The sequence below is a fragment of the Diadema antillarum genome, unplaced genomic scaffold (genome assembly GCF_040938485.1).
Source record: "Diadema antillarum isolate AM-2024a unplaced genomic scaffold, OU_Dant_1.0 seq00000459_RagTag, whole genome shotgun sequence".
Lineage (NCBI taxonomy): Eukaryota > Metazoa > Echinodermata > Echinoidea > Diadematoida > Diadematidae > Diadema > Diadema antillarum.
The window spans coordinates 605,153-629,512 of NW_027271430.1; the positions used below are offsets into that span (position 1 = coordinate 605,153).

Genomic DNA, 24,360 nt, shown 5'->3' on the forward strand with positions numbered 1-24,360 from the left:
AGTTCAATTTCCACCAAAGATAGTATTAAATGGGTCTCTGGAGGCAAGTCAATGCCCCAACCCTGTCCCCTTTTACACCACAGAGTTTATTAGCCGAGCAAGACCGGACAGCGTAAGGCAAAAGAAGGGCCTTATCTGGACCACACTCTGCTAATATTTGTACAACCGGTTATTATGGCGGATAATTGCATTTTTTTATTGCAGCCGTCTGACCCCATTAAAAGGAGGCAGGCCCTCTGCTGCCAGAGTGCGAATAAAAAAGGAAAACGGAGAATGATTGGTCGGCAGCACGGCCTGCACATGGAGAGAGGGCAGATCGATTGAAATTGGAAAAGATGCAGATCTAAATTTGGTGTGACAAGTCAATCTCTGCAGGCTAACTCTATTCTGAGGATCTATATGAGTTCATTTTTTTTTCTCCTTTTTTTTTCTTTTTTTTTTGGGGGGGGGGTGCTAGGCAGGATAATGTGAATCTCAAATTCCTCTGTGGTGGGTGATCTGGATCAAAATTCTCTGGGATGCCTGCTCACTCTGCCTGGCTCTATCCAAAACTGTGTATCATAATCCCATCTCATGTTTATTGGGGTCTCATGTTTATTGGTCCCTGACTCATAAAAAAAGTAGGAATTAATTCAGGCAAAAGAAAAAAAAAATTCAAGCATATACAGTACATCTATAAATACGTACATGTACATGTACATGCACCTGATTCTTAACAGGATCATCGCAGACTTGTGCTTGATCTCGTTGAGGTAATGACCAAAATGGTAAGAGTTCACACCACTGTGTGTACACTTTTGGTGACAGTGCATATTAATTGAATATGTGGCAAACTTACGGGTAGATACATTTGTATAATCACTGATTGTACAGTGCATGTTTGAACACAGACTACTGTGTTGTGACAATATTGATGACACCCGACATCTCCTCTTCGGTTCAGGGGCAGTGACAGGATTTCAAGTTTTATAGATAAACAGCGTACAATTACAGTGTACAAACATCAGTGAACTTAGTCTGTTACACCAGTTGATTATTATAACAAAGGCAACATTCATTGATTAATTCATTCGGAATTAAATTCGGTATCCAGGATAGGTACAATAACGACTAGACGGTGTTTACTGTGGTTTGTTTCCATAAATTTAAAAAAGAAGAAGCGGAAATGCAATTTGGCACACTACTTTTACCAAACAAACAAAACAAAGTCACAGATTCTGTGTACCTTGAAATGCTTACATAATCACTGATGTACAGTTATCAGAACACAAAGGGTTCAAATCAAGCAACACCACTGGATAAGAGAATAGAGCAAAAAGGTCTGAAGGCCTGCAAAATATAGCTACGTAATGTAATTTAAATTCCAATGCCTAATATCTGTGAGATATATTTTAAAATGTGGAATTTCCAATCCATATTACAATAGCATGGTGCAGACAAAAAAATATGAGAAAATTTCCGACCTTTTTTGGTCTGTACTGTCACTAGAGCATGCTGCATCTGCACTTTTTGCATCTTACTAAATTTCACATGGAAATTTTTTTCAACACTTTTTCCATTACACAAGGTAGATTCGTCTACTGATAGTCCAACCATACGTCGCCATCAAAAACATTTCCATCCCAGATTTGTGCCCCTCAAATTTATCACACATTAGAAATTGTAGCCCTCAAGCTCTGCAAATACAGGCTGGTGAAGACACTGATAAGATTGATGTCGAATTTGTGGCTGTACAAGATGCATTTTTTTTTCCTCCTGAAAAAAAAAATATCACTTTGAGGACAAGATGTTCATGTAATGGTTTACACCTACAGTACAGTATCTATAAATGTATTGTATACTAATGTTCTGAGATGAGCTAAATATCATAGTAAATATCATTTGCTATTCAAAATGTTATAGCTTGGAGGTATGGACAAAATTCTGCCAGCAACATGATATGAAGCAAACACACAGGAAGTCAATTACAAGAATAGTCTGTTGAGTACACAACATCAGCAGCCAGGATTCAAGGTACAGAAATGCCTATGCTCATATTTTCTCAATGGCAAACTTATCAAAACCAGGAAAATGGCAAATCAGTTCCCATCTAATTATGGCCCAAACTGATTAAATCATCCCTCATTGAAGCTCCTCTGTTATTGGCACCCAGCTCAAATTGATTCCGTTGCTCTGCCGTCATGCCTGAGCACACAGCATTTGAGACCGACATAATGCCGGTAATTATAATGGGCAAAACAAGCACAGTTGGCTTTCTGCCGCAGTAACGCTGGCCCCATTTAAAAGAAGATTTGACGAGCATCAGCGCTCGGAGCACAGCCGACACTGCGTCAGGCTCGGCTTCACAAAAGCGTGCCGCCCGGGCACCGGTGAGGTTGAGGGAACACGCTGCGTGGTTCCGCAATTTGTGCCAGCGTGGGGAGAAACGGATTGTGCTGCCACCGTTCAAGATTATCAAGGGGCGCTCACAGTTGTGCGTTTCTCCCATTCAGCGTAAAATGAATGATTTGTCAAATTATGTCATTTAGCATTGAGCCTTTGATTAAAAGCGGGATTATGCTGCATGTCGAGGGGTAATTTGTTTGGGAAGCCGAGTGTTGATAGTGATCAATCGGTGTTATCTGCAGTTGATCATCAAGCGGTGAATTATACACAGAGTATACATCACCAAAGTGCTTGGAAAAGGAGAAGAAATAACATAATACTGGCACATGAATTGCATTATATTTGTTCAATCGGCATATCGGGGGGGGGGGGGGGGGGGGGGTAGAATACCTATTCAAACCAGAGTTTTTGAGTACAAGGGCACACTGAGGTTGGTCTTTACATGTTATTGGGCTCACAGGAACTTGAAATGTAAGAATTCATTTTTTTTTTTGCTAAAAAAGAGAACAAGGTTCCCCTCTTCCATCCCAAATTATTAATCAACTTAAAAGGGACTGTAATCTACATCATCACTGCAATAAAGAATGTTTCCAAAATGTATGAAACCACAGGTCTGCTTGCAGAATGTTCACAATCATAATGAGCAGTCTTACTGGGGAAAAAAAAATACCAAGAAAGCTTAATTTATGATGTACATGTACACTTGTACATTGTATGTACTTTGTAAATGCCTCCGAAGTGACAAAATGAAAACTGTGCAAGGTACATTTGCAGTATATCATAATTTACTTTAATCTGGCAAACAAGCAAGTACTGTACAATGTATAGAAGTTATCGTAGACGGGCTGATTTCTTTTTATCTGCCTGCCAATGTTGACCACTGCAAGCATGCAATGGAGTGAAGACTCTGGACAAGGGGTGGTATGAAACGACCTCGTGTGTGTGTGTGTGTATGTGTGTGTGTGTGTGTGTGTGTGTGTGTGTGTGTGTATGTGTGTGTGTGTGTGAGTGTCCACTAGAATATTGTTATTTTATCACACTGATATGTAGCTTTCACTGACTTTTGATGAACTGTTTGTCTCTTTGTCTTTTCTCAGATTTGATAGAAGCTTGAATTATTGAAATTTATCAGTATTTCTGCAGTGAGAGTACTATGTGCATTAACAAATGGAGGATTTATTTCATACAATGTGTATCTCTCTGAGTACATGTGTGTAGATTGCCTCAATAAACTGATCTGTACAATACCAGACCAAGTGAATAAAAAAAAAGGAAACCAACCACAGTAGATTTGATCCTGTCACTAAACTTGGAACATGCCTCCACTTCATTCCATCTCCCTTCTCATTGTATCATAATGATTCCAGAAGTCTCTTGGAAGACTTGGGCATGAATGATACAAAAGCTACAATTTGTTGGAATTCTGAAAGTCAACGAAAGACTTAGGGTTTGTGTGTTTGTGTGTGTGTGAATGTTTATGTTTTTGTTTTGTTTTTTTTTTTTTGGTTTTTGTTATGTTGTTTTCTACAGTAAATTCAGTATCTGCTTCTACATGTTGAGAATACAATTTAGGAAAAACTTTCTTTGACCTCCACATTACTTACGTTAAAATTTACAATATCTGACATTTGAATTAAAGCATTTTACTAAAAGCTTTCATAATGTAAAACTATCAATTTAGGGTTATATTGTTATCTAAAATACAAAATATTTCTATCAGGATTGGTTCCAGAATATGTGTTCTTTTTCAAAAGATGAGAGCAAAGGATGGTTCAAACAGAATTTAGTAACGGAAGAGCTCGCTTCCATTCTTCTTTTCAAATTGCATCTGCATCAAATCAGACAAGAAAAAGTGGTTGAGGAAAAAAAGGGGGGCCTGAATGGTCTTGATTCACCAGTAGTTTTGTGGTTTACGTGAGACTGGTCACATTCTGACCTATCATGACCATGACGCTTTCAAATAAACTGCACATCTACATGCTTGTATGCATAGACCATTTTGTTAAACAAAATCAAATTAAGAGTTATTTATCATTGCTAGTTGACTTTCATTTGTTCCAGTTACAATGATTGTGCAATTTATTCAATATCACTGGCCAAGTATGGAGGCCTATAGCAGATTAGTCATGAGTTAACGCTTAGTTCACCGGTCACTTTACTAGGAGACTCATCTGTAGAGAAAGACAAATTATCGCCCTGGAGAAATTGAAAAGGAAATGGAACTGAAGACTTTCATGCATAAAAATGTGGTAGGCAGAAATTGTGCCCTGAAACTTGTAGCCTGTAAAAGCAATATGTGCACGGGGCGATTTCAAGTTTGGTGGTAGTCCTGGTGCTAGCAGGGAGGTGGGACTCCCACCTCCCTGGTGCTAGTGCTACCTCGGCACTAGCACCAGCAATAAAACCAAACTTGAAATCATTCAGTGTTGGGAGATATCAAAATTATGACGTAGTTCTGGTTGCTGGTGCTGGACTCGGCGCCGTCTGTGTTAGCAATTCACATGCGTTTTTTGCCACTGGCTATTAAAACACAACCCCCTACGGGCTTATCATCTTTGTCATTTCAAGTTTGGTGCTGGTGTTTGCTTTGCCCTACGAGAAACACATTCACTTCAACAATGGATGCATGCTTTACGTGCAAGGTGTATGCTAATGCAATGGTCACCCACATAACGTACATGAACACTCTAGACATAGCTACGTATATACATTTTGTAAATCTGAGCATGGTAGCAAAATTATGTCAGTTGTGTTTTGAAGAAGGGATGAAATTTGTGGCATTTTAATCTGTCTTTCTCATTTTGTGTCTATTAAACTAAGTAGTCATGGCTACATCATTTACTATTTGACTGCAATCACTTTTTGTGTCACGCGATTCCTGCTGACTTCGCGGAGCTGTGATTCAAACACCTCGTTCAGGGGATCAATAATTTGGTCGGTATCACTGGGTTAATCTGACTGGCGGTGTTGGAGCTTGATTTTAAAGGCAGTTGTTTGGGAGCTAGCACTAGCACTAAACTTGAAATCACCCACTGTATGCACAAATCTCAGACCCCAGAAAGCCACAAATCAAACAATAATCCACAATCAATGAAACTCTATCTACTACATTGTACATTTGACCAACATGTTAGTGTAAATACGCTGTTTACCTCTATTCAAATACAGTAGCTTTACACTGAGGTTTCTGGCAGCTTCCTCTTTTTAAGCTTTTGTTTACAAAAGCCTTTACCACAACGTGAACCTTTATCATTTCTGCATGAATATCTGAAAGAAAAATTTTATGCAATCTCTCTCTCTCAAAAAAAGGATTTTTGATGCATAGCCTATACGCTGCACAATAAAAAAAACTTCATTACTTCTTATTTCCTCTATTTGGCTTTATCATCGATAACAAACTAATTGTTTCTCAATAAGAAGTGTAAACAAATGGAATGCATTACCCAAGGAAGTCATCAAAGCTACCACTATTTTAAACCATTCAAGTCTTCCCTAGAAAGATACTGGAAAAAACAACCCAATCAAGTTTGAACCCTACCTGAGACGGGACAGAACAGCAACGAGGGACAAATAAGCTTTGCTTCCAGTCTCTACACCCAAGTATACCCATGGCCCAAATAAGTATTGTTTTAGTGACAACTGATGGTACATATTGCAAATTTACAAGCTCGTGATTGTGTCTTTATTCAACCAAAGCAAATTTTGCTTCACGGAAACAGAAACAGACGTGACAACCTGAATGAAACAACAATGTCCCATTCACAGAAATGCCCTTAGTTTCCCTGGTGGACGCACCTGTAAATTAATTTCAAAATATCTACAGCTTGTATCAAGCACTACAACAGATGCACAGGGTGCAGTATAGGCCTACATACACTGTAAATACACACTATGTTGATGGTCCTCTGTTCGACTGCATGTTTTGTTGTCCTGTTTAGGCACTTAATAGACTTTCCACATAATGCGCTAGTAATTTCCATATCGCATCATAAACCTTCAAGATTGATTTCCAAACTGGGGCACCGGTAATGGTCTGTGGCACTGACATTTTCTCTTTTCAGTAATTAAAGGGGGGGGGGGGGGGACTACCAACAGCTAATTTTGGTTGTCCTATGCAACCAATTAACTACGTATTCAAAGCCCATTAGTCAGGCCTACAGCTACAGTGCTATGATTGGTATGAAACTTTACTGATGCAGGTATATTTTTTCTTCAACAAACCTCTTCTTCAATTTCTTCTTCAAAGATTCAACAAAACTCTGGTAAATATCAAATGCGACATTATTATGTAAACAATGTTCTGCAGGGAATGTAAACAAAAATGACAGAAAACAACAGTGCCCCCATTGACATCACAAAGACACAATTCTTGGATGGAAGTGACAAGGACAAAATATCCTTTTGTTATTTTGTTTTTAACAGATTAAGAATAAGAGCCAGAGTATCTATTCTCAATTTTCTTGAATTTGTTTTATTTTTAGTGCAAAGCATTTTGAGGTATTATTATCAATATCATTACATTATCATTATTAGATCGGAATATTTTAGTATTGCTGGCTAGAAACCACAACATACGACCCAACACTACCAAGTACCATAATATACCAGTCTCAGACTCAGAGAGCTAGTAGTAGTACTGGAGCCGTGGAGGAACAGTTGTGGCATCCCAACTCCAAGTGCATAACCCTCAATAACTGAACTTGGATCCAGCGACTCGTCACTCGCGTTCATCCACAATGACAATATTTTGATCTTGATATCTCTATCTAGATCCAACAGGTTAACAACTTCCGACATTATCATCAGTTTGTATGAATAAACCAGGGCTTGTAAATATATTATTGATACCTGAGCGAAATTGCTTCACCATATGATTTCAAAACGTGTACATTTGATGGAGTAAATCCGCAAGCTCATTATGCAATGGCCACGTACCTGCAGAACTTTTCCTTCAGCACCAACCTTCGCCCCTGCAGGCGAGAAGTTCCCCGTAAGGATGTGGTAGGTTTTCTTCGTGTACTCGGCGTTGACCACGCTCTCGTACAATCTCCACACGTCAATACGAGCCTTGTTAGCATCATCCAAAGCCAAGGGTGTGGAATCCTTGGCAGATATCCCCAAGAAAAAGGCACACAACAGCCATAGTCTACAAACCATCATCGTGTTCACATGTCGAGGGGCCCTTCAGCCGAATTGTCGGTCTGAGTCGGGGATGAAATCGCAAGATTTTAACCATTGAATTACTCGCGACGTAGTAGACGCTCACATCGCTATCACTATAAATCGTACAGGGATCCAAGGCGGCGCGCGGCAGCAGCTAGCGCAAGGAATTGGTGCTGGGTAGTACCAGCAGCAGCAAGCACGCAATATGCCCGAGTTCAGCCGGCGAACGTGCTTGGAAACGCTGTTCACGGCACACCACTGCTGTGTAGTGAGGGGTGTTCGTGTGTTGGTAATCTCCCACTGGGGATCACTCACACGTATGGATTGTGTGTGCGCGTACGAAATTCACTGCCAGTCTACCGAGCATTCTTCCCCTGCGATCCCCCCGCCCCTCATACAGAGCAAGCTCGCAAACCAAGTCGATCGGCTTTCTTTGATGTTTACTATGTCACGTGACTTCTTGAGTCCCGCCTACTCTGGCAATGAATGGGCAACTCCGTAAACTTTTGAGTTGGGCATTTTCTAAAACTCTTCTTTTACATCAACCTGTCGCCGAAACATTTTAATCATTAACTTACGAATGACCATGTTGTGAGTAAGACTTCAAAACTCGAAACACTCCAAAGAATATAGGCCTACCAAAGCGGTTGGGCGGTGGGTTTTTCGATTTTTATCACAGCGTAATTTCGCCTTCCAACGGAAATTGTACAAGGATCGCTAGGAGTCATCGGCTGTTGTTAAGGATTTATAAGCTTGATCGATTATATCGCACTCAGGCCTGAAAAGAGCAGACAATCTATTCCAAGGATATAAAAGATATTAAGTCACCACCGTCGACCTGAAAGGACCTCGAAGAATCAAGAATGAGTTGAGTTCCTGGTCGTGCTCAACAGCGCAGAGGAGCAAGTTGCCCCCCCCCCCCCCGCCTAGCTCTAGTTGGAACTTGCCCTATTATTCAGAATGAGATAAGTGTTTATATAGCGCATCAATTCATGCAGCACTGTAGAAATGGTATCCTCTCCATGGTGTTACCATGGAGGAGCGCTATGATGTTACTATATGGCACCAACAAAACCGGGCAAAACCACGGAGTTACTTCGCCTTATACCCTCTTGACCTTAGCAAAACGCATGTAATAGTACGACTATACTATTTGTGGTATACTATCTATTTGAAAAAAAAAAAACCGAGTGAGAATGTTCACTCTTGAAGGAGTGAATAACAGTCAGAGTGAGTTTAGAGTGAAATTGGAGTGAATTTTAAGTGAAAATGTGCATATTCACGAATTTTGGAGTGACTCGGCCGCAGGGATCACTCAAAATTTTCAAGTGATCCCTGAGGTCACTAAGATTAGTGAAAATAAATTCCACTCAAAATTTACTCCAATTTCACTCTAAACTCACTCTTTTCTATTACGCACTCCTTCAAGAGTGAACATTTTCACTCGGGTTTTTTTTTTTTCAAGAGTAATTTCAAAAATTCTCATAAAGTACTGTACCATCTGCCTGAGAGCAGGGAGGTGGGAATATCCACCTCCCTGCTGAGAGGTAAGCACGCATGAATAGCCGGGTAGGTTATGTTATCATAACGCATAGAGACATGGCCTATACTCTCTACTGATCATATGCATTGTAATCCCTAATTTCTTGAGCAAAGAACACAGATAACGCACGAAACTTTTCTTGAAATAATTCATTCCTTTAAAAAAAAATCAAAATATAGCAACAGTTTATGGGAGAGGGTTAGGGTTATAGATTACTTCTTCAAACTTTCGTTGTTTCTACTAATATTGCTGCCACACTCAATCCACACGTACTATTAGTTTAAATGGATGTATAAAAAAGCCTATACATTACTCATTGCATAAATGCTAAACTATACGGCGTGAAGCGACAGATTAAAAAGCTGGTGTATTCGTAAGCCGTTCCCTGCTCTTTAGTCAAACCAGTAATTGGTATCCCGTTGCGCAAAAGAGATGAATAACACAGCATCAATAGCCATTACCATCCTAATGAGAACGTGCCTTTGTCCTGGAAAATGATTGGTTTTTAAGTCGGCACTGACTACTGGTACTCTGTCTATTATCTTTAATGCTTGTCTTTTATAAATAGAATAAAGTTTATAAATGAAAATGACATTTAATCCTCCTTTAACAAGCTTCTGTGTATCAACACTTTGTTACATCATTAATTTTTGCATACTTCCTTTAAAAGGTATCCATATTTAGCAAAGGGAAATTTGCCTGATATTAAACTGTTGAGGCATGATATAACTAAACGGGCTGCTTAAGTATTCTGTGTTCTTATTATAGCAAAATGTTCCGAAGAACGCGCGACGTGTAAAAGTTTCTTATAGCCAACACTAAAATAAATCAAAGTCCCTAAGTTAAATCCGCAATCTACATGATCGAGCCTGAAAGTGGCATCATTTAGAAGAAGAAAAAGCAAACATGTTGATAATTATGCTCTAAAACTTTGAAATAAAAACGCTAACCACCACGAATAAAAATAGAATTTTATCCGGCGAATAAAAATATTGATTGTAAACTTGATGTTTTTACATTTCACTTTCATCGATCTCAACTATGCCTTTGCGTCACATTATCTCTCTCTTCATATAACAGCTTATTAAGACATTTTCTTTTGACTCGGTGTCTATTTTCTATACATTCTGTCGTAAATTGAGCCACTTTTTTCTTACAAACGAATCAAGTTCCTGAGTGTCTCGTGAGAATTGCGTGTGACGATGTATTTACGCAAATAATGTTGCCATGTAAACCGCCATCTGGGGATTACTTAACATTACAGTTTTGGGTTGTCTCCGCAACATATAAACTAGAAAAAAAAACCAGTCTTCGCTATCTTGTTACGAAGGGTCTAAATCTGTATAGAATGTCTCGTATAGTTACATGAGACACACAAACTCGCAAACACACACCCATTATGATAAGGAGAAGAAAGGGGGGGGGGGGGGGGGGGTAGCAAGCAAGGAGCACTGATGACGTTCATTGGCGCCGGATAATTAGCTCGGCTACTTCAGCCCGTCAACGAACAATAATCGGCCCAGTAATATTCGACCCTAAATAACATTATTTTGAAAAACGTCATTAGAGTATCAGAATATAAAAGGCAACAAACGCGGTAGTCCTTATAACTAAAAAAAAAGAAAAAAAAGGAAAAAAAAGAAGAAGAAGATATCGTCTGCCGGAATTTTCTCTCGTCAAAAACCTTTTCTCCTTCTCCCTTCTCTGTCCCTCCTCCCTCCTTCTCTTTCTCTCTCTCTCTCTCTCTCTCTCTCTCTCCCTCCTCCATCTATCAATCTTCGATGGAGACGAGTCCAAAGTGTGGAGGCAAAAGCAGAGAATGAACAATCACCTAAAGATTTATGTGTTCGAGGGACATATCAAAAATCCATGTTTCTCTTGTTTGTTTGAGGGTTTTTGTTTTTATTGTCTTTTGGCGGGTGATCTGATCGGGTCATTATCCGATGAATCATACTCATCTGTATCACGGCGAATATCATGCCTCGAACGAGTATAAACACTGTACATGAGAGAACATGCGATGCAGGGTACGAGAACCATGTCTGATATTGTTAAATTGTTGGACAGTTGTTGCTAATATTACCTCTGCACTGACGCTCTTCGACTTTAACGCTATAACCAACAAGGTGAATGGTCAATCGTAGGAATCATACGGAGAAGGAATGGAATGTCGTTGGTCATTATGACTAGAGTAAAGGAAAAACGAGATACAATCTCTTCCCCCTTCTTCTCCTCCTCATTCTCCTCCTCCTCTTCTTCTTCTTCTTCTTCTTCTTCTTCTTCTTCTTCTCATCTTCCTCCTTCTCCTCCTCCTCCTCCTCTTCTTCTTCTTCTTCTTCTTCTTCTTCTTCTTCTTCTTCTTCTTCTTCTTCTTCCTCCTCCTCCTCCTCCTCCTCCTCTTCTTCTTCTTCTTCCTCCTCTCCTCCTCCTTCTTCCTCCTTCCTCCTCCTCTTCTTCCTCCTCTTCTTCTTCTTCTTCCTCCTCCTCTTCCTCCTCCTCTCCTCCTCCTCCTTTACAGTGTGATAAACGAGCAGATATTCATAAAACTGTAAGCTTCTCAACCCAGAAAAGAGAAAAAAAATACAAACCCTAAAAGCTGAAAACCACGCAGATCGAGTCAAAACAACATGCATCATTTTGCAGGCGATGCTTCAAAATAATCGAGATTTGTTTTTCTTTGTGTTGTTGGTTTTTAGTGAAGTGGAGACGTTGTATGGAATCCATCTGTTGAATGTCGTCTATATCTGGTATTTAATCAAGCATCTGAGGAAACAAATATTATGTTATGCTCAAAAAGGGCTTTCTTAGTCATATAATGATATGCAGGGGCGGATCCAGGGAGGACCGCAACCGGCGCACCCCCCCCCCCTTTATTTTTTGTTGAAACAAAAGAAATAAAAAGAAAAAAATGGGGGGGGGGAGGGGTGCGTGCGCCCCCCTTTAATTTCGTAAACACGCCCCCTCTTTGCGGAATTCCTGGATCCGCCCCTGATATATTATTTCACACTGAAAAATTTCTCTCTTTTTTGTAGCTATATTGTTTCTAATATGGAACAGGAAAAAATGACATTTTCTATTGAGTAATTGAATTTTCACTATCATTGAGAATGTGGCAGAAAGTATGCGTGTGTGCGACTCTTCAGAGGCATTGACAGGGAGCTTTGTTCAAGAAGAATGGCAAAACATTCATTTTCATTTATTCATCCATTTTTGTAGGGAAACGTTCTCTCTAAACATTTGAGGAGAACCCCAGTTATGGATCGAGGACTAACCGTTTGATAATATGTATGCTGCCCTCAAGTGGTCGGATGGTGTTACGTCTGTCTGTCATTGTAATGCAATTAAACGGAAAGCGTATACTCCTACTGATCACATTAGACGAAAGATATTTGGATTTTATTTTTCACTTGAGAAGGCAGTCTGACATAAAATCTGCCAAAATAAATGATTCCTCATGAAGGAATACCTTCGAGTTTTGCTTAATTCGGTATCTAAAACTTAGACGTGCTGAGGTTGATTGCGCGAGTTTAAATTGCTACCATGGTAGCTGCTTTGCTGATTATTTTGTGTGTTGACGGTAATGTTCAGTAACAGAACACCCAAGATTTAGCCAGTGTTCAATAATGTACGGCAAGTGAAAACACACAGAAACGCACACTCACACACATTCGCACCCTGACACTCTTTCGTGCGCACATATTTATAAAACGAGCGAAAGTCATAAAAACAGAGGATTTGGTAGTGCATGTTTATATTGCACTGATTACCGAGACGTTGTATCAAAGATCGGTAAAACGTGTTCTAAATTAACTGTAACAAGGGCAACACAGCAAAAAATAATGTGAGCGAAGTTGACATTGATGAGAAGCAAAGAATGAATGGGAAAATATATGAAAATGTGGATTTTTCAAAGCATAATTTCCGAGAAATATGTAGTGGAAGAGGGAAAGACGGGTATGTTATTTTCAAGTTTAAAAAAGACTTGCAAAAGTGTAGGAGTGGGGCTCTTCTAAGAATGTCGAGAGAGATCAGCAAAGCATTCGACCAGTCTTTTATTAAAAAGAATTTGGACTGTGACATCCTTAATGACATATACTGTTCTTCTCATTATTTTATTCTAAATATTGCTTATTCAATTTTCTTTTTTTTCACATCATCATCTACTAGTATTTGCTCCACTGCTCAAATATAACTGTATTATGTTGCTGCATTTTCTTCAAGACAATATTATTGATTTTGGCATCAGCTTTTAAGCACAACAGGTAGACTGGGATATCTTCTTTCTCAAATCCATGCTAAGGAGACCTGAGAAAAACAACTTGAAGGTCAACAGTGGAAGCCATATGAAAGATATATATATATATTACTTGTCCAATTTTTTCTGTTTGCAAATTTTTCAATTTACTTTCATTGATTTTACTCAAACCTTTTGATTTGGAGGGAGTTTTTGTAAAGCATTTTTTTTTTCATCATAGCACAACATTCAATGCTGTCAATCCATTGGATATGTTTGTTTAATGAATGTGATACAGATTTTGGAAATAGTTTGGTTTCCTGTCTTCTATACTAATGTACTTTCATGTGAAAGAAAAGACTTCACAATCACTTCCCCCATCAGAGATACACACACACCCAGACACATCTGATCTGGTCTATCAATGTGTCATCTCTCTCCAACCTAGCCATATTTTATTCTTCACTTGCATATCATTATGAATATACATGAGCAAGTATTTTCCTTATTTTTTTGTATCCTTTAGTTCAGTGGTCATGCTCATTGGTATAGAAATTATATAAAACAAACACACAAAGGGCACATACGTATTCCACTCGTGAACACTGCTTGATCACAATTCATATATGCAAAGAATTTATAGTTTACATATTTAAACAGAATACATAACACACACTTGCACATGCACTCCACCCCCCCCCCCCACACACACACACAAACACACACTCCCCATTTATTCAGAAGGAATCGAGGAAAGTACAAGTAGAATACTGGTGTATCCATGTTTACCTTGGTACATTGTGAGAATTTTGCTAAACAAGCACTGTAAAGAGAGGGCGCTATCACACATACAATGCCACAGCCCATACAGTGCTCACACCAGTAAATATTATACAAATATACTTTGCCTTGAGAGTTTCTCGTTAAAACTATCGGCAGAGGTGACTCCAAAAGAACTATTCACTGAGGGGCGAAGACACGAAGTGAATAATTCTTTTGGAGGCACCGAGGCCTATAGTTTTAACAAGAAGCTCGAAATTAGGCAAAGTATATTTGTTTTATATTTTGGATCAAAAATTTAAACAAAAGAAGGGGAAATGAGGGGGGGGGGATGCAAAGCGAGAAGTCGTACGATGGATGTGATGTTGTGTAGGGATCCTACATTGACCATAAGAAGCATGTAGCAGCGCACGATGTCAGAGCCGCGATGCACGCACGGTGCGAAGCAATGCGCAATGTCAGAATTGTTTTTATGACGTTACGATTGTTTTGTTAAAAATTGATACATTTCACAGAGTGACGGTACGAGCAGTGCGCAATGTCAAAATTGCTTTGTGGCGTAATAATTGTTTTGTTAGAAATAGTTACATTTTAAAGAGTGACAGTACGGCGCATGCAGTGCACGATGTCAGAATTGCTCTGTTATGTCACAATTGTTTGTTAAAAAATGTTACATTACACAGAGTGACGGGTACAAAGGTGCGCACAATTTCAGAATTGCTTTGTGACATCATTTTGCAAATAGTAATTTATAGAGTGTCAACTTTCTGACATAGCTGAAAATACCTATGATCATGTGACGCTCTTTCAACCAATCACTAGAGGATGCATTTTTTATCCAAAATATAAAATGGAATATCCCTGACTGCATGACAAAATCGTACCAAAGATACTAAAATAAATGAAGAAAAAAATTAATTAAAAATCAGAAAAGGCATTTTGGCAGAAACTGAAGAGCTGCAGATATTGAGTATGAATTCCTCTACAAACTGCATTTTGGTTGGAAGATGAAAGCTTTTCTCATGGAATTTGAAGAGACTATATTTCATTGGGTGCATGTACAGAAAATATGTGATTTTCGGAGTAAAATGAACTCATAGTCTGGCTTTGCGAACCCTTGGACAGTGTTTGAGCTGAAGAACCCCCCTTTGAAATTTGATGGATGAAAGGGTATACCTCACTTTTTCAGGTTACCGTGTGAGCGCTACACCGGCCACTCTGTACAAGTACAGTGTACACATACAATGCTCTCTCTCTTCAAAACATTGCTAGGTACAGTGTACACACAACAATGGAGCTCATGCGACTTTCTTACAGCAGCTTGCTGGCTGGTTGCTGCACAAATGCAGAGGGGTATCTGAACGGCACACAATAAATCAGAACTAGTTTGTTTTGCAAAATGTTCCTTTATTTAAAGGTCAAAGGAAGCTACATAGGTGACATGTTTACAATGCAATTTACATATCCCGCACAAGTTTCACCACATGTGAAAATTCATGTTTTGGTAACGACTTTCACTCAGTTTCAGGTTCAAAACAAACATTCATAAACGATACAATTGTATGACTGTTCTTTTTATCATTACACCTACTCTATTTGTTTATCAATTCATTTAAATAGGAATGCATGATCGTTTGAGAGTAATAAAGCAAGCTGTAAAACCAGTTAAAGAAACATGCAAACAAAAGTGAAGTAGAAAATCTTCTAAGTTAAAGGGAAACTACAGGCGAGCATCACATAAGCAAAATGAGAGCTGCATAAATTGCAATAACCTTCTATGCTGGTAGTAATATAAAATCATGATATGAACACATGAAAGGAAGCCGCCATCATATTCATGGCTGTCTTATGATGTCATTTAGAGTGAATTATTAAAAGAAACCATCGTCTTGACATAGAAGTATATTGCGTCAGTTTTTCTTTCTACACCCTGTCTGACATTTGGTTATAAGATGAAAACCCACAGGGTCATTTCATGTTGTAGACGAAGTTTCTATCCAGTTGGTTATGGTTATCCGACTCTAGTACTTTTCATAATGACAACAACAACAAAATATGTTCTTGAATTCATCACTGAGAAACAGATACCTCATTACATATACCAAAGTGGCTCCTCATTCACTATGAGAATATACTTTTTTTCTCTCTTTTTTTTTTGCGAGTACACTTAAGTTGGTTTTAAAGTGTCGAAAACCCTCTGGGATAACTGTTACGTATGATGTCACAACACACTAACATACTTTAATGACCCCTACAAGATTGTTATTTGACAAAAGTGAAAAAACAACAACAAAGTATTTCAAAGTCATAACAAATTTTCCTTCAACCTCAATGTTTTTGACACCTATTCAAAAGAGAGAAAAAAAAAGTGGTAGAGGGAGTGCTCACAATCTACTCAGAAACAATGAAAGCTGTACAACAGAAAGTCCTGCTGCTTCTGGGAGATTCTTTTTTTCCCCCCTATCTTGCCCTTTAACGTTACTGTACTTTCTCGTTTACAAATTACTTTGTGAGAATGCGAGAATGTGAGAATATCATTTCATTAATACTGCATATACTTCCTTCCAAAGTTTGATACAATTGTATCAAATTGGTTGTTTGTTTCATGATGTATGTCCCCTGATTGAGACTGATGTCCGACATCAATTGCCCGTTTTCACTATCTGATACAAGTATAACGTTTCCAGAAAGTAACAGTCCTTGGATGTTGTAACCTTGGTAAACTTCAGAGAAAAAAACTACCACATGGAAGAGAGGAGAACGCTCGTCAGAACCCAGACCCCGCACTCGAAGGCATAGGAGGGGGCGAGGGTCACTCTATGCCGTGGCCATGTGTCTGATGTCATCCAGTAGCTTCTTGGTGTAATCCTTCACGTTGAGGGGCGTGGCATTCATACAGGTACACTTCAGACGAGCCTCTTCCTGCAAAGGGGGGGGGGGGGTACAAAAGGAGATGGAGACCAAAAATAAATCCTGCTCTGTAAGATCCTGGTAATGTGGGAAGATCAACCATGCAGTCGTCTTCCTGCTCTGTAAGATCCTGGTAATGTGGGAAGACCAACCATGCAGTGGTCTTCCTTTCCTAGAGACTATAAAATGAAGATTGATTGCCCTGGCTAAGAGGCCACTGCAGGCCGGGGACCACAAGATGTTGATGTCTGACAGGCAGTGGCAACAGTTCAGCATCAAACTCTGCATACTGCAAATTTGTTTTTAAGTAGATTTTGTCTTCTGTGGCTTTGCCAAATCTTGATTTCAATTCCAGATCATAGTCATAATGATAATTAAATTTGCATAACTGGCTGCAACCGACATCGCTGTTCTACAATATCGTGTGAACTTTGACATCCAATTATGTTCTCATTTTCTGTCTTTTTTTCCACTTAAGGGGTACTAGTAATTTGCATATTTGGTTTCAACCAATATTCTTATTCTACGAAATAATCTGAACCTTGACATCCAAGGACTTTCTCATTTTATCTCTGATTTTTAGTTTTCTTAATGACACTTCTAACATTTTGTGACTTGGCTTTGATTGTCAAAGTAAAGTTGAAAATGGAGTGGAATTTCACTTTGCATAGGAGACAGTGGTCACTATTCTCATGGCTATCTGATGACCGATGGGGAGACTCACATTGTACGTCTCCATCTTGATGCGCATGCGAAACATGTAGCTGTTGAAGCAGGCATCGCGGAAAATCCTGTTGAAGTCCTTCTCCATTGGTTCGCCCTGTGCAGATAGAAACAGCGCAATGTGATTGGTTAGCGCAGTCTCATCATACACTACAAGGTTGGATTCAAGGCCTCTGACTGGATGAGGGTGAATGCTTCAATTATCATTGGGCCGGATGCATAAACGCCAGCAATTGCTTGTGCTAGCCTTTTACTCGAATCCGTATGCATAAAAACAAGAAACTGCTTGCAAGCAGAAGCTCTTGCTAGCAAGCACAAGCAATTGCTTGCTGCCCACGAGCAACTGCTTAGAGACCAGGCATTTGCTTAAAAACGTATGCATAAAAGATACCTTTTGCTTGTTCTTGCCAGCAATTGCCTACGATTTTCCAAGCTCTGTAAAATGAGCTTGAGCTTTTGCTTAACTGGGACGTTCCCTTTAAAGTGTCATTTTCATATTCATAAAAGAAAGATCGTACTTGTGCAGGAGTGGTAAAAATCTATAAGAAATTACTCCTAAGTAGTGTAAGAAACTTTTTTGTTTCAACAACGGGAATGTCCAGTGGTTAGCACGCAAAATGTGATGAAAAAAAGGTAGGATGTCTGACTTCGGTGGAGAGCAAGGAGACCTCTCTCCACATGCGATCTGGCAGATCCGGGCTACCAGAAGCAGTGATGGGAATCAGCAAGTACGTGTGTGTGTGTATAGATGTGTGTGTGTGTGTATAGATGTGTGTGTGCGTCTGCATGTGCATTTATGAGTGTCATTTTATAGGTCTTCTGCTATGTCAGGAAATGTTTGCGCACACACACGCCCTTTAAGGTACATGCTGTCACACCCGCCTTTGTTCTTGTTTTCGCACAGGTGTGACATCCCTTTTGTTGAAAACGCAAGCAATTGCTTGTGCGGCACAAGCAAAAGGTATAAGCACAAGCAAAAGGTTATGCATATGGATTTAAGAAATTGCTTGAGCTAGATGAGCTTTTGCTTTTGCTTGAAGCAATTGCTTACAAGCATTTGCTTGTTTTATGCATTCGGCCCACTGTCATGTAACACAATCATGTCTGTGTAAAGTACTTTGAAGAGTTGTTTATGGTTTATGGAAAGAAAAGAAGTGAAGATATGCAAAATAAAAGAAAATCGTTTTTAAAGTAGCTGAGGTACGTGTTACTTGAGGATTTGCACAGTGAAGTAAATGAGGGAGAAAGGATTGCGGTGACAAATGTGAGGTATCCAAAAACAAAGAGGTCTTAATAAAAGGTGGAACTAACTTTTTATTAGGACCACTTTGATTTGCTTTGTGTTTGGATATCTTTAGCCATTTCATAATCAATTTTCATTAAAAAAACTTTTACTTCCTCTTAGAATTGTATGCTCTTTAATATTTCATAAAAATGGTTTCTAATCTTCTCACAAAAAACCCCCAAAACAAAAAAGCCTGAATCCCCATCTCAACCAAAACTATACCATCCCTTTCATGTCTTGAAATGTCTGGAAAGTATTTGTCAATGAATAGAGACTATCTAATCCCCCCTAATCCCTACTGTGTCACCACAGCCATCCTGTTGCACTGAGGCACATTGCTACACCCTAGTGGGCTTGCTAATCCACCACCAGGTCAAGTTTGGATTGATAGCTGAATGCTGATGAAAAATCTTGGCAAGTTAAGCTAGGCACCTGGACACATTAATTGTTAAATAACATCACCTGCGTTTGTATGAGGGAAAGTTTCTTGGAAAGTTAAGCTAGGTGCTTGGACACATTATCGGTTAAATAACACCACCTACATCTGTACAAGGGAAAGTTTCTTGGAAAGTTAAGCTAGGTGCCTGGACACAATAACGATCAAATAACACCACCTACATCTGTACAAGGGAAAAATTCTTGGAAAGTTAAGCTAGGTGCTTCGACACATTAACGGTTAAATAACACCACCTACATCTGCATGACTTAATGAGGGAAAGTTTCTTGAAATGCAATGTCACCTGATCTCTAAGAGAGCCCAGTTCCTGTGCCGATATTCCCAGAAGTTGCTCAGCCGTCTCTTGAAAGCAAGTCACCCATTGGTTGTCTGTTGCATCAGCCAGGTTCACCTGAAAGCATAAACAGCCAATCATAATCCGTTTGACTTGATGCATTTCAACACACACACACAAGGGTTATTGAACTTCTGAATAATGTTGAATCTTTAATGACACTTAATCCTACTGGTTGCATCTCATTCTGCAAAAATATTGTGCCAGCAAAATGACTGAATCTTTGAAATGTTACAATTGTGTATGAAAGAAAAGAGGAAATCTTGCAATGATTTCAGTAAATAACATCTGTTGCTGATTCATACTACACACAGCTGGTTCTGCACACCAAACATCAGGAAGTCATGCTGCTAACAGATTTTGGTGGTGAGACATTATATATTAACCGTCAAGGACAGACTGATTTTGCTACAACACGCATTTCCCATAGACACCAGCTAGAGTATACTCGGGATTCGTCCTCAATGGGTTAAGAATAGCAAATATATGCAAATTATTTAATGGGTGGGGTTTCATTTCATTTATCTTGAAAATACTAGCGCAGGAGACAACTAACCTTATCTTCTAAATACATGTGGGATAGCTAAGAATGATAGAAGCTGAATGTACACTGACACAAAGAATACGGACATATTGGGGAGACATTGCAAACGGGTAAATGCACTTTTATTCAGATAGAGGGAAAGACAGATGAATGGAGCAATGAAACAGTGGATGGATGGATGAAAGTGAGAATGATGGAGAGAAGGTAAGAAAGTGAGTGGCACTCACTGACAGCAGCAGCCTGTATTTGAAGTTTGGATAGTCCCTTGCACACTTCTCACAGCGATAGGATCCGTCTCCATTCTCAGACACCTTCTTGTTACACTCGGCCGATGGACACGCCTATATTGACACAAAATGAATCCCTCAGTGGACTCTTGCGAACAATTTTATTCTTCTCCTTTTGAATTACACTAAGAACACCCTTACAGGGGCTGTACAGTACTGGTTGAGGTGGGGATTCATGTTTTGAACATTCCTAAGTGAGATAATGAGAAACCTCTTATGAAATATGAAAGAGCATGTAATTTCAAGAAGGATTCAACGTTTATTTGATGAAAATTGGTTTTCATATGGCTGAGATATCCAAAAAGGTGATAATAATAAAAGGCGACAGGCCACGCCTTTTATTAGGATCTTTGTTTCACCTTGTTTTTTGGATATCTCAGCCATTTCAAAACCGATTTTCATCAAATAAACTTTTGATGCCCCTTAGAATTGCATGCTCTTTGACATCTCACAGAGTGGTTTCTGAATATCTGGCAAACATTAAAAGCTAAATCCTCACCTCAACCAGAACTGTACACACCCTTTAAACCTCTAAAGAGCACTTACTGAAATAACATTGACATCTCAGGCTATTCAGGTGTCATAGGTAAGAAATAAATCAACATTCTTTAATGAGCTCACACAGTTGCCCTGGTTGAACCACTAATGGGCAGCATTGTTCACAGGATACAGACAGAAATTGGCCATTTTTACCTGTTGAATCCACAAAAACATGTACACCTTGGGCAACCAGCAATAGGTGCAAGTAATACGAAGTAGCAAGGGCAAAACCAGTCAACTCTGGACAAATTTTGTTGTTATGAGAGCTGCAACAACAGTTACCGGCAAAAATGTGCAAATGTTTTATGGCGACATTCATGAGAGGTGGCCAGAATGAGCGTTCGTACGGTCTGGCTGCACCCTTAGCAGGTTAATTTTTAAAAATCGCTTTAAAGACAATAAAAAGGTTTGGTACCTCAAAAGTTTCCCTGGATTTCCTTGTCTTAGTTTGTGTTTCAGGTTAAAGTACGTTGTCTGTGAGACTTACTCGCCCCAAAGTGCTCTCATGTCTTAGTAATCATGCAATAATGGTTTCGTACCAGAGCCGCCGCCATACGGCGGCGAGGTAGTATTGTACGAAACCACTGACTGCGACCAGCAGCGTGCAGCCCCATACGCATAGCTAACTGCGACCAGCAGCCCCATACGCATAGCGTAATGGGGCTTCGCACTGTAGCATTCAGGATCATGACAGATTTAGTATCGCGGGTATATGTCAACTTAAAATCCAAAAATTTCTTCAATTTGAAGACTTACGAATTAAGTTGAAGTATTGAAAACAGGCTTCGGACAACATTTGGTTCTGCCAATAGTCCCTTTCTCTTCGAATTGATGACTGAATGTGACTCGGTCGAGAGGACCTTGGGAGAGCTACATACACTGAATACTACGGCCAGCGCACGCGCACACAAACATCTTATCCGTTCATGGATTTGAAATTTGTGCGCATGTGATGTGTTCGCATGCACTGGCTGTAGTATTCAGTGTATGTAGCTCTCCCAAGGTCCTCTCGACCGAGTCACATTCAGTCATCAATTTGAACAGAAAGGGACTATTGGCAGAACCAAATGTTGCCCGAAGCCTGTTTTCAATACTTCAACTTAATTGGTAAGTCTTCAAATTGAAGAAATTTTTGAATTTTACGTTGATATTTACCCGCGATACTAAATCTGTCATGATCCTGAATGCTACAATGCGAAGCCCCATTACACTATGCGTATGGGGCAGCTGGTCGCTATGCGTATGGGGCTGCTGGTCGCAGTTAATTGCATGATTACTAAGACACGAGAGCACTTTGGGGCGAGTAAGTCTCACAGTGTTAGTTATATGAAAGGTACTTTAACCTGAAACACAAACTAAGACAAGGAAATTCAGGGAAACTTTTGAGGTACCAAAACTTTTTATTATCTTTAAAGTGTGGTATCTTTTGTGACATCACATGAGGACACAGGAGCTGTGCTGGCATTCTGTGCCACAAACTGTCATCTTATGAAAAAAACAAAGTTATCGACCACAAAGCATCATCATCATCACTCTTATGTTTTGTAAGCAATCAATTCTAAAACAGCTCCTTCCTCTTGTCGAAACTAGATTTATTTCACAAGGCTTGGAGGGCTGCCTCATACTCACTGTGTACATGCAGTTTTCTTTGCGCACGAAGAGAACGGTTCCCTTCACTGTGAAGTAGTCAGGCTGTAAGCAGAAGAGATGAACATATTGAAATAGAAAATAAAGTTGGGTGCAGTCAACTCTGTAATGTTCTCCAATTATAAACATTAATGACAAAAGCAAGGAGGAACACTAATCATATCATACACAAAAGCTCCAAATCTTGGCACAGATATCTGGAAACTTACTGTCACTGTTATAGAGATGACCTAATCTTCCTAATCTCTATTGCATCACAATGACCTTCCTGTTGGACTGAGGCTCATTGCCACTACTGAGCGGGCTGGCTAATATGCATCAAGGACAAGTTGGATGAATGTCTGGATGCTGATAAAAAAACTCAACAAGTTAAGATTAGTGCCTGGGCACATGATATAAATCTTGATTTTTATTTTTATTTTATTTTTTTACTTACACTGATCTGCAGGTTATATTGCACTGTTCTTAATAAAAAAAATTTCGATCAATGGAGCATATTCTTCATGAAAGGGAACTCAATTACATGCTCTAAATTGACTTCAAGAAAAAGAGTGCAGCCAACCTAACAGAGAACAGTAAAATTTGATCACTAAAATCTGACAAGACACATGAAATTAACAAAATCAAATTGATTTAAATTTGTATGTTTTCACAATAGAGTCTGTTCACTCACAATCACATGCAAAATTAACTGCAATGATGCCAATGTGTAAAACTTTTATCCATTGGGTCATTCTTAAAAAAAAAAAAAAGGTCAAGAATATATGAAAGTAGTAAAAATCCAATAATTTCCCTCATTTTTGTTTATTTGCTTTTAATGAAACCAACACTGTCCCGGCTGGCTGACTATACTTTAAGAATGAAAGTCAACATAAGGTGGTTTTTCAATACAATCCGCCGAGGATGGCAGTGGTGTCCCTTACCTTCTCTCCCTGACCCAAATTCTGAGCGTGGACGTCATGGAAGTTCATCCAGTTGGTGCCCGAGCCGCCTCCACCGCCGCCCTGCTTCGACGAGATTGACTGCGACTCTTGGGAGTAACCCTCACTGTCGTACCTGGAGGCAGACAACCAAATCGAGATGGCAAATGTTAGCTGCTCTACGGCATCGAGCTTGATTAATGCTGGTTAATTTGCAATTACCTAACCATCTTTGAACAAATCAGATGTGATTCTCTGAAAAACTTTCAGCCAATCAGATTTTTGGATTCCTCAAGTAGGCTGAATGTCAGTCAAATTTTACAGACCAAGGCCAAGAAAATGAAAACATGTATTGGTGTAACGGGCCATATGAAAATAGGGTAGGTAGGTCGATTTTTTTCCCCCCTTTCCTATTTTTAAGGCGAATGACATCGCACAATACTAGCACTTTACCGCCGCACTTTGCAATGAAGCGAACACTGTACAACTCTATATGGTGAAGTACAAAAAAAAACAAACAAACTTGTGAAAACAATCAAATGTTCTTTTAAAAAAAAGTAATGCAGATCAAATACATGTAAAAACAAGTGGATAACTTGCAAAAAAAA

General features: G+C 39.3%; 2 protein-coding genes across 2 annotated transcripts in view; both read right to left on the reverse strand.

Moving 5' to 3' along the window:
• Positions 1-7,756, reverse strand: part of LOC139732995 (uncharacterized) — a 119,158-nt gene extending 111,402 nt beyond the window's left edge. Inside the window, exon 1 of the mRNA XM_071643834.1 lies at positions 7,321-7,756. Within this exon, the coding sequence (XP_071499935.1) occupies positions 7,321-7,545 (225 nt within the window). The 5' untranslated portion in view covers positions 7,546-7,756. The remainder of the gene's footprint in view (positions 1-7,320) is intronic.
• An 8,085-nt stretch (positions 7,757-15,841) lies between these two features.
• Positions 15,842-24,360, reverse strand: part of LOC139732974 (replication protein A 70 kDa DNA-binding subunit-like) — a 38,586-nt gene continuing 30,067 nt past the window's right edge. Inside the window, exons 12-17 of the mRNA XM_071643811.1 lie at positions 23,756-23,888; positions 22,815-22,877; positions 20,586-20,699; positions 19,764-19,871; positions 17,740-17,835; positions 15,842-17,027 (exon numbers count right to left, since the gene is read on the reverse strand). Coding sequence (XP_071499912.1) covers positions 16,923-17,027; positions 17,740-17,835; positions 19,764-19,871; positions 20,586-20,699; positions 22,815-22,877; positions 23,756-23,888 — 619 coding nt within the window. The 3' untranslated portion in view covers positions 15,842-16,922. The remainder of the gene's footprint in view (positions 17,028-17,739; positions 17,836-19,763; positions 19,872-20,585; positions 20,700-22,814; positions 22,878-23,755; positions 23,889-24,360) is intronic.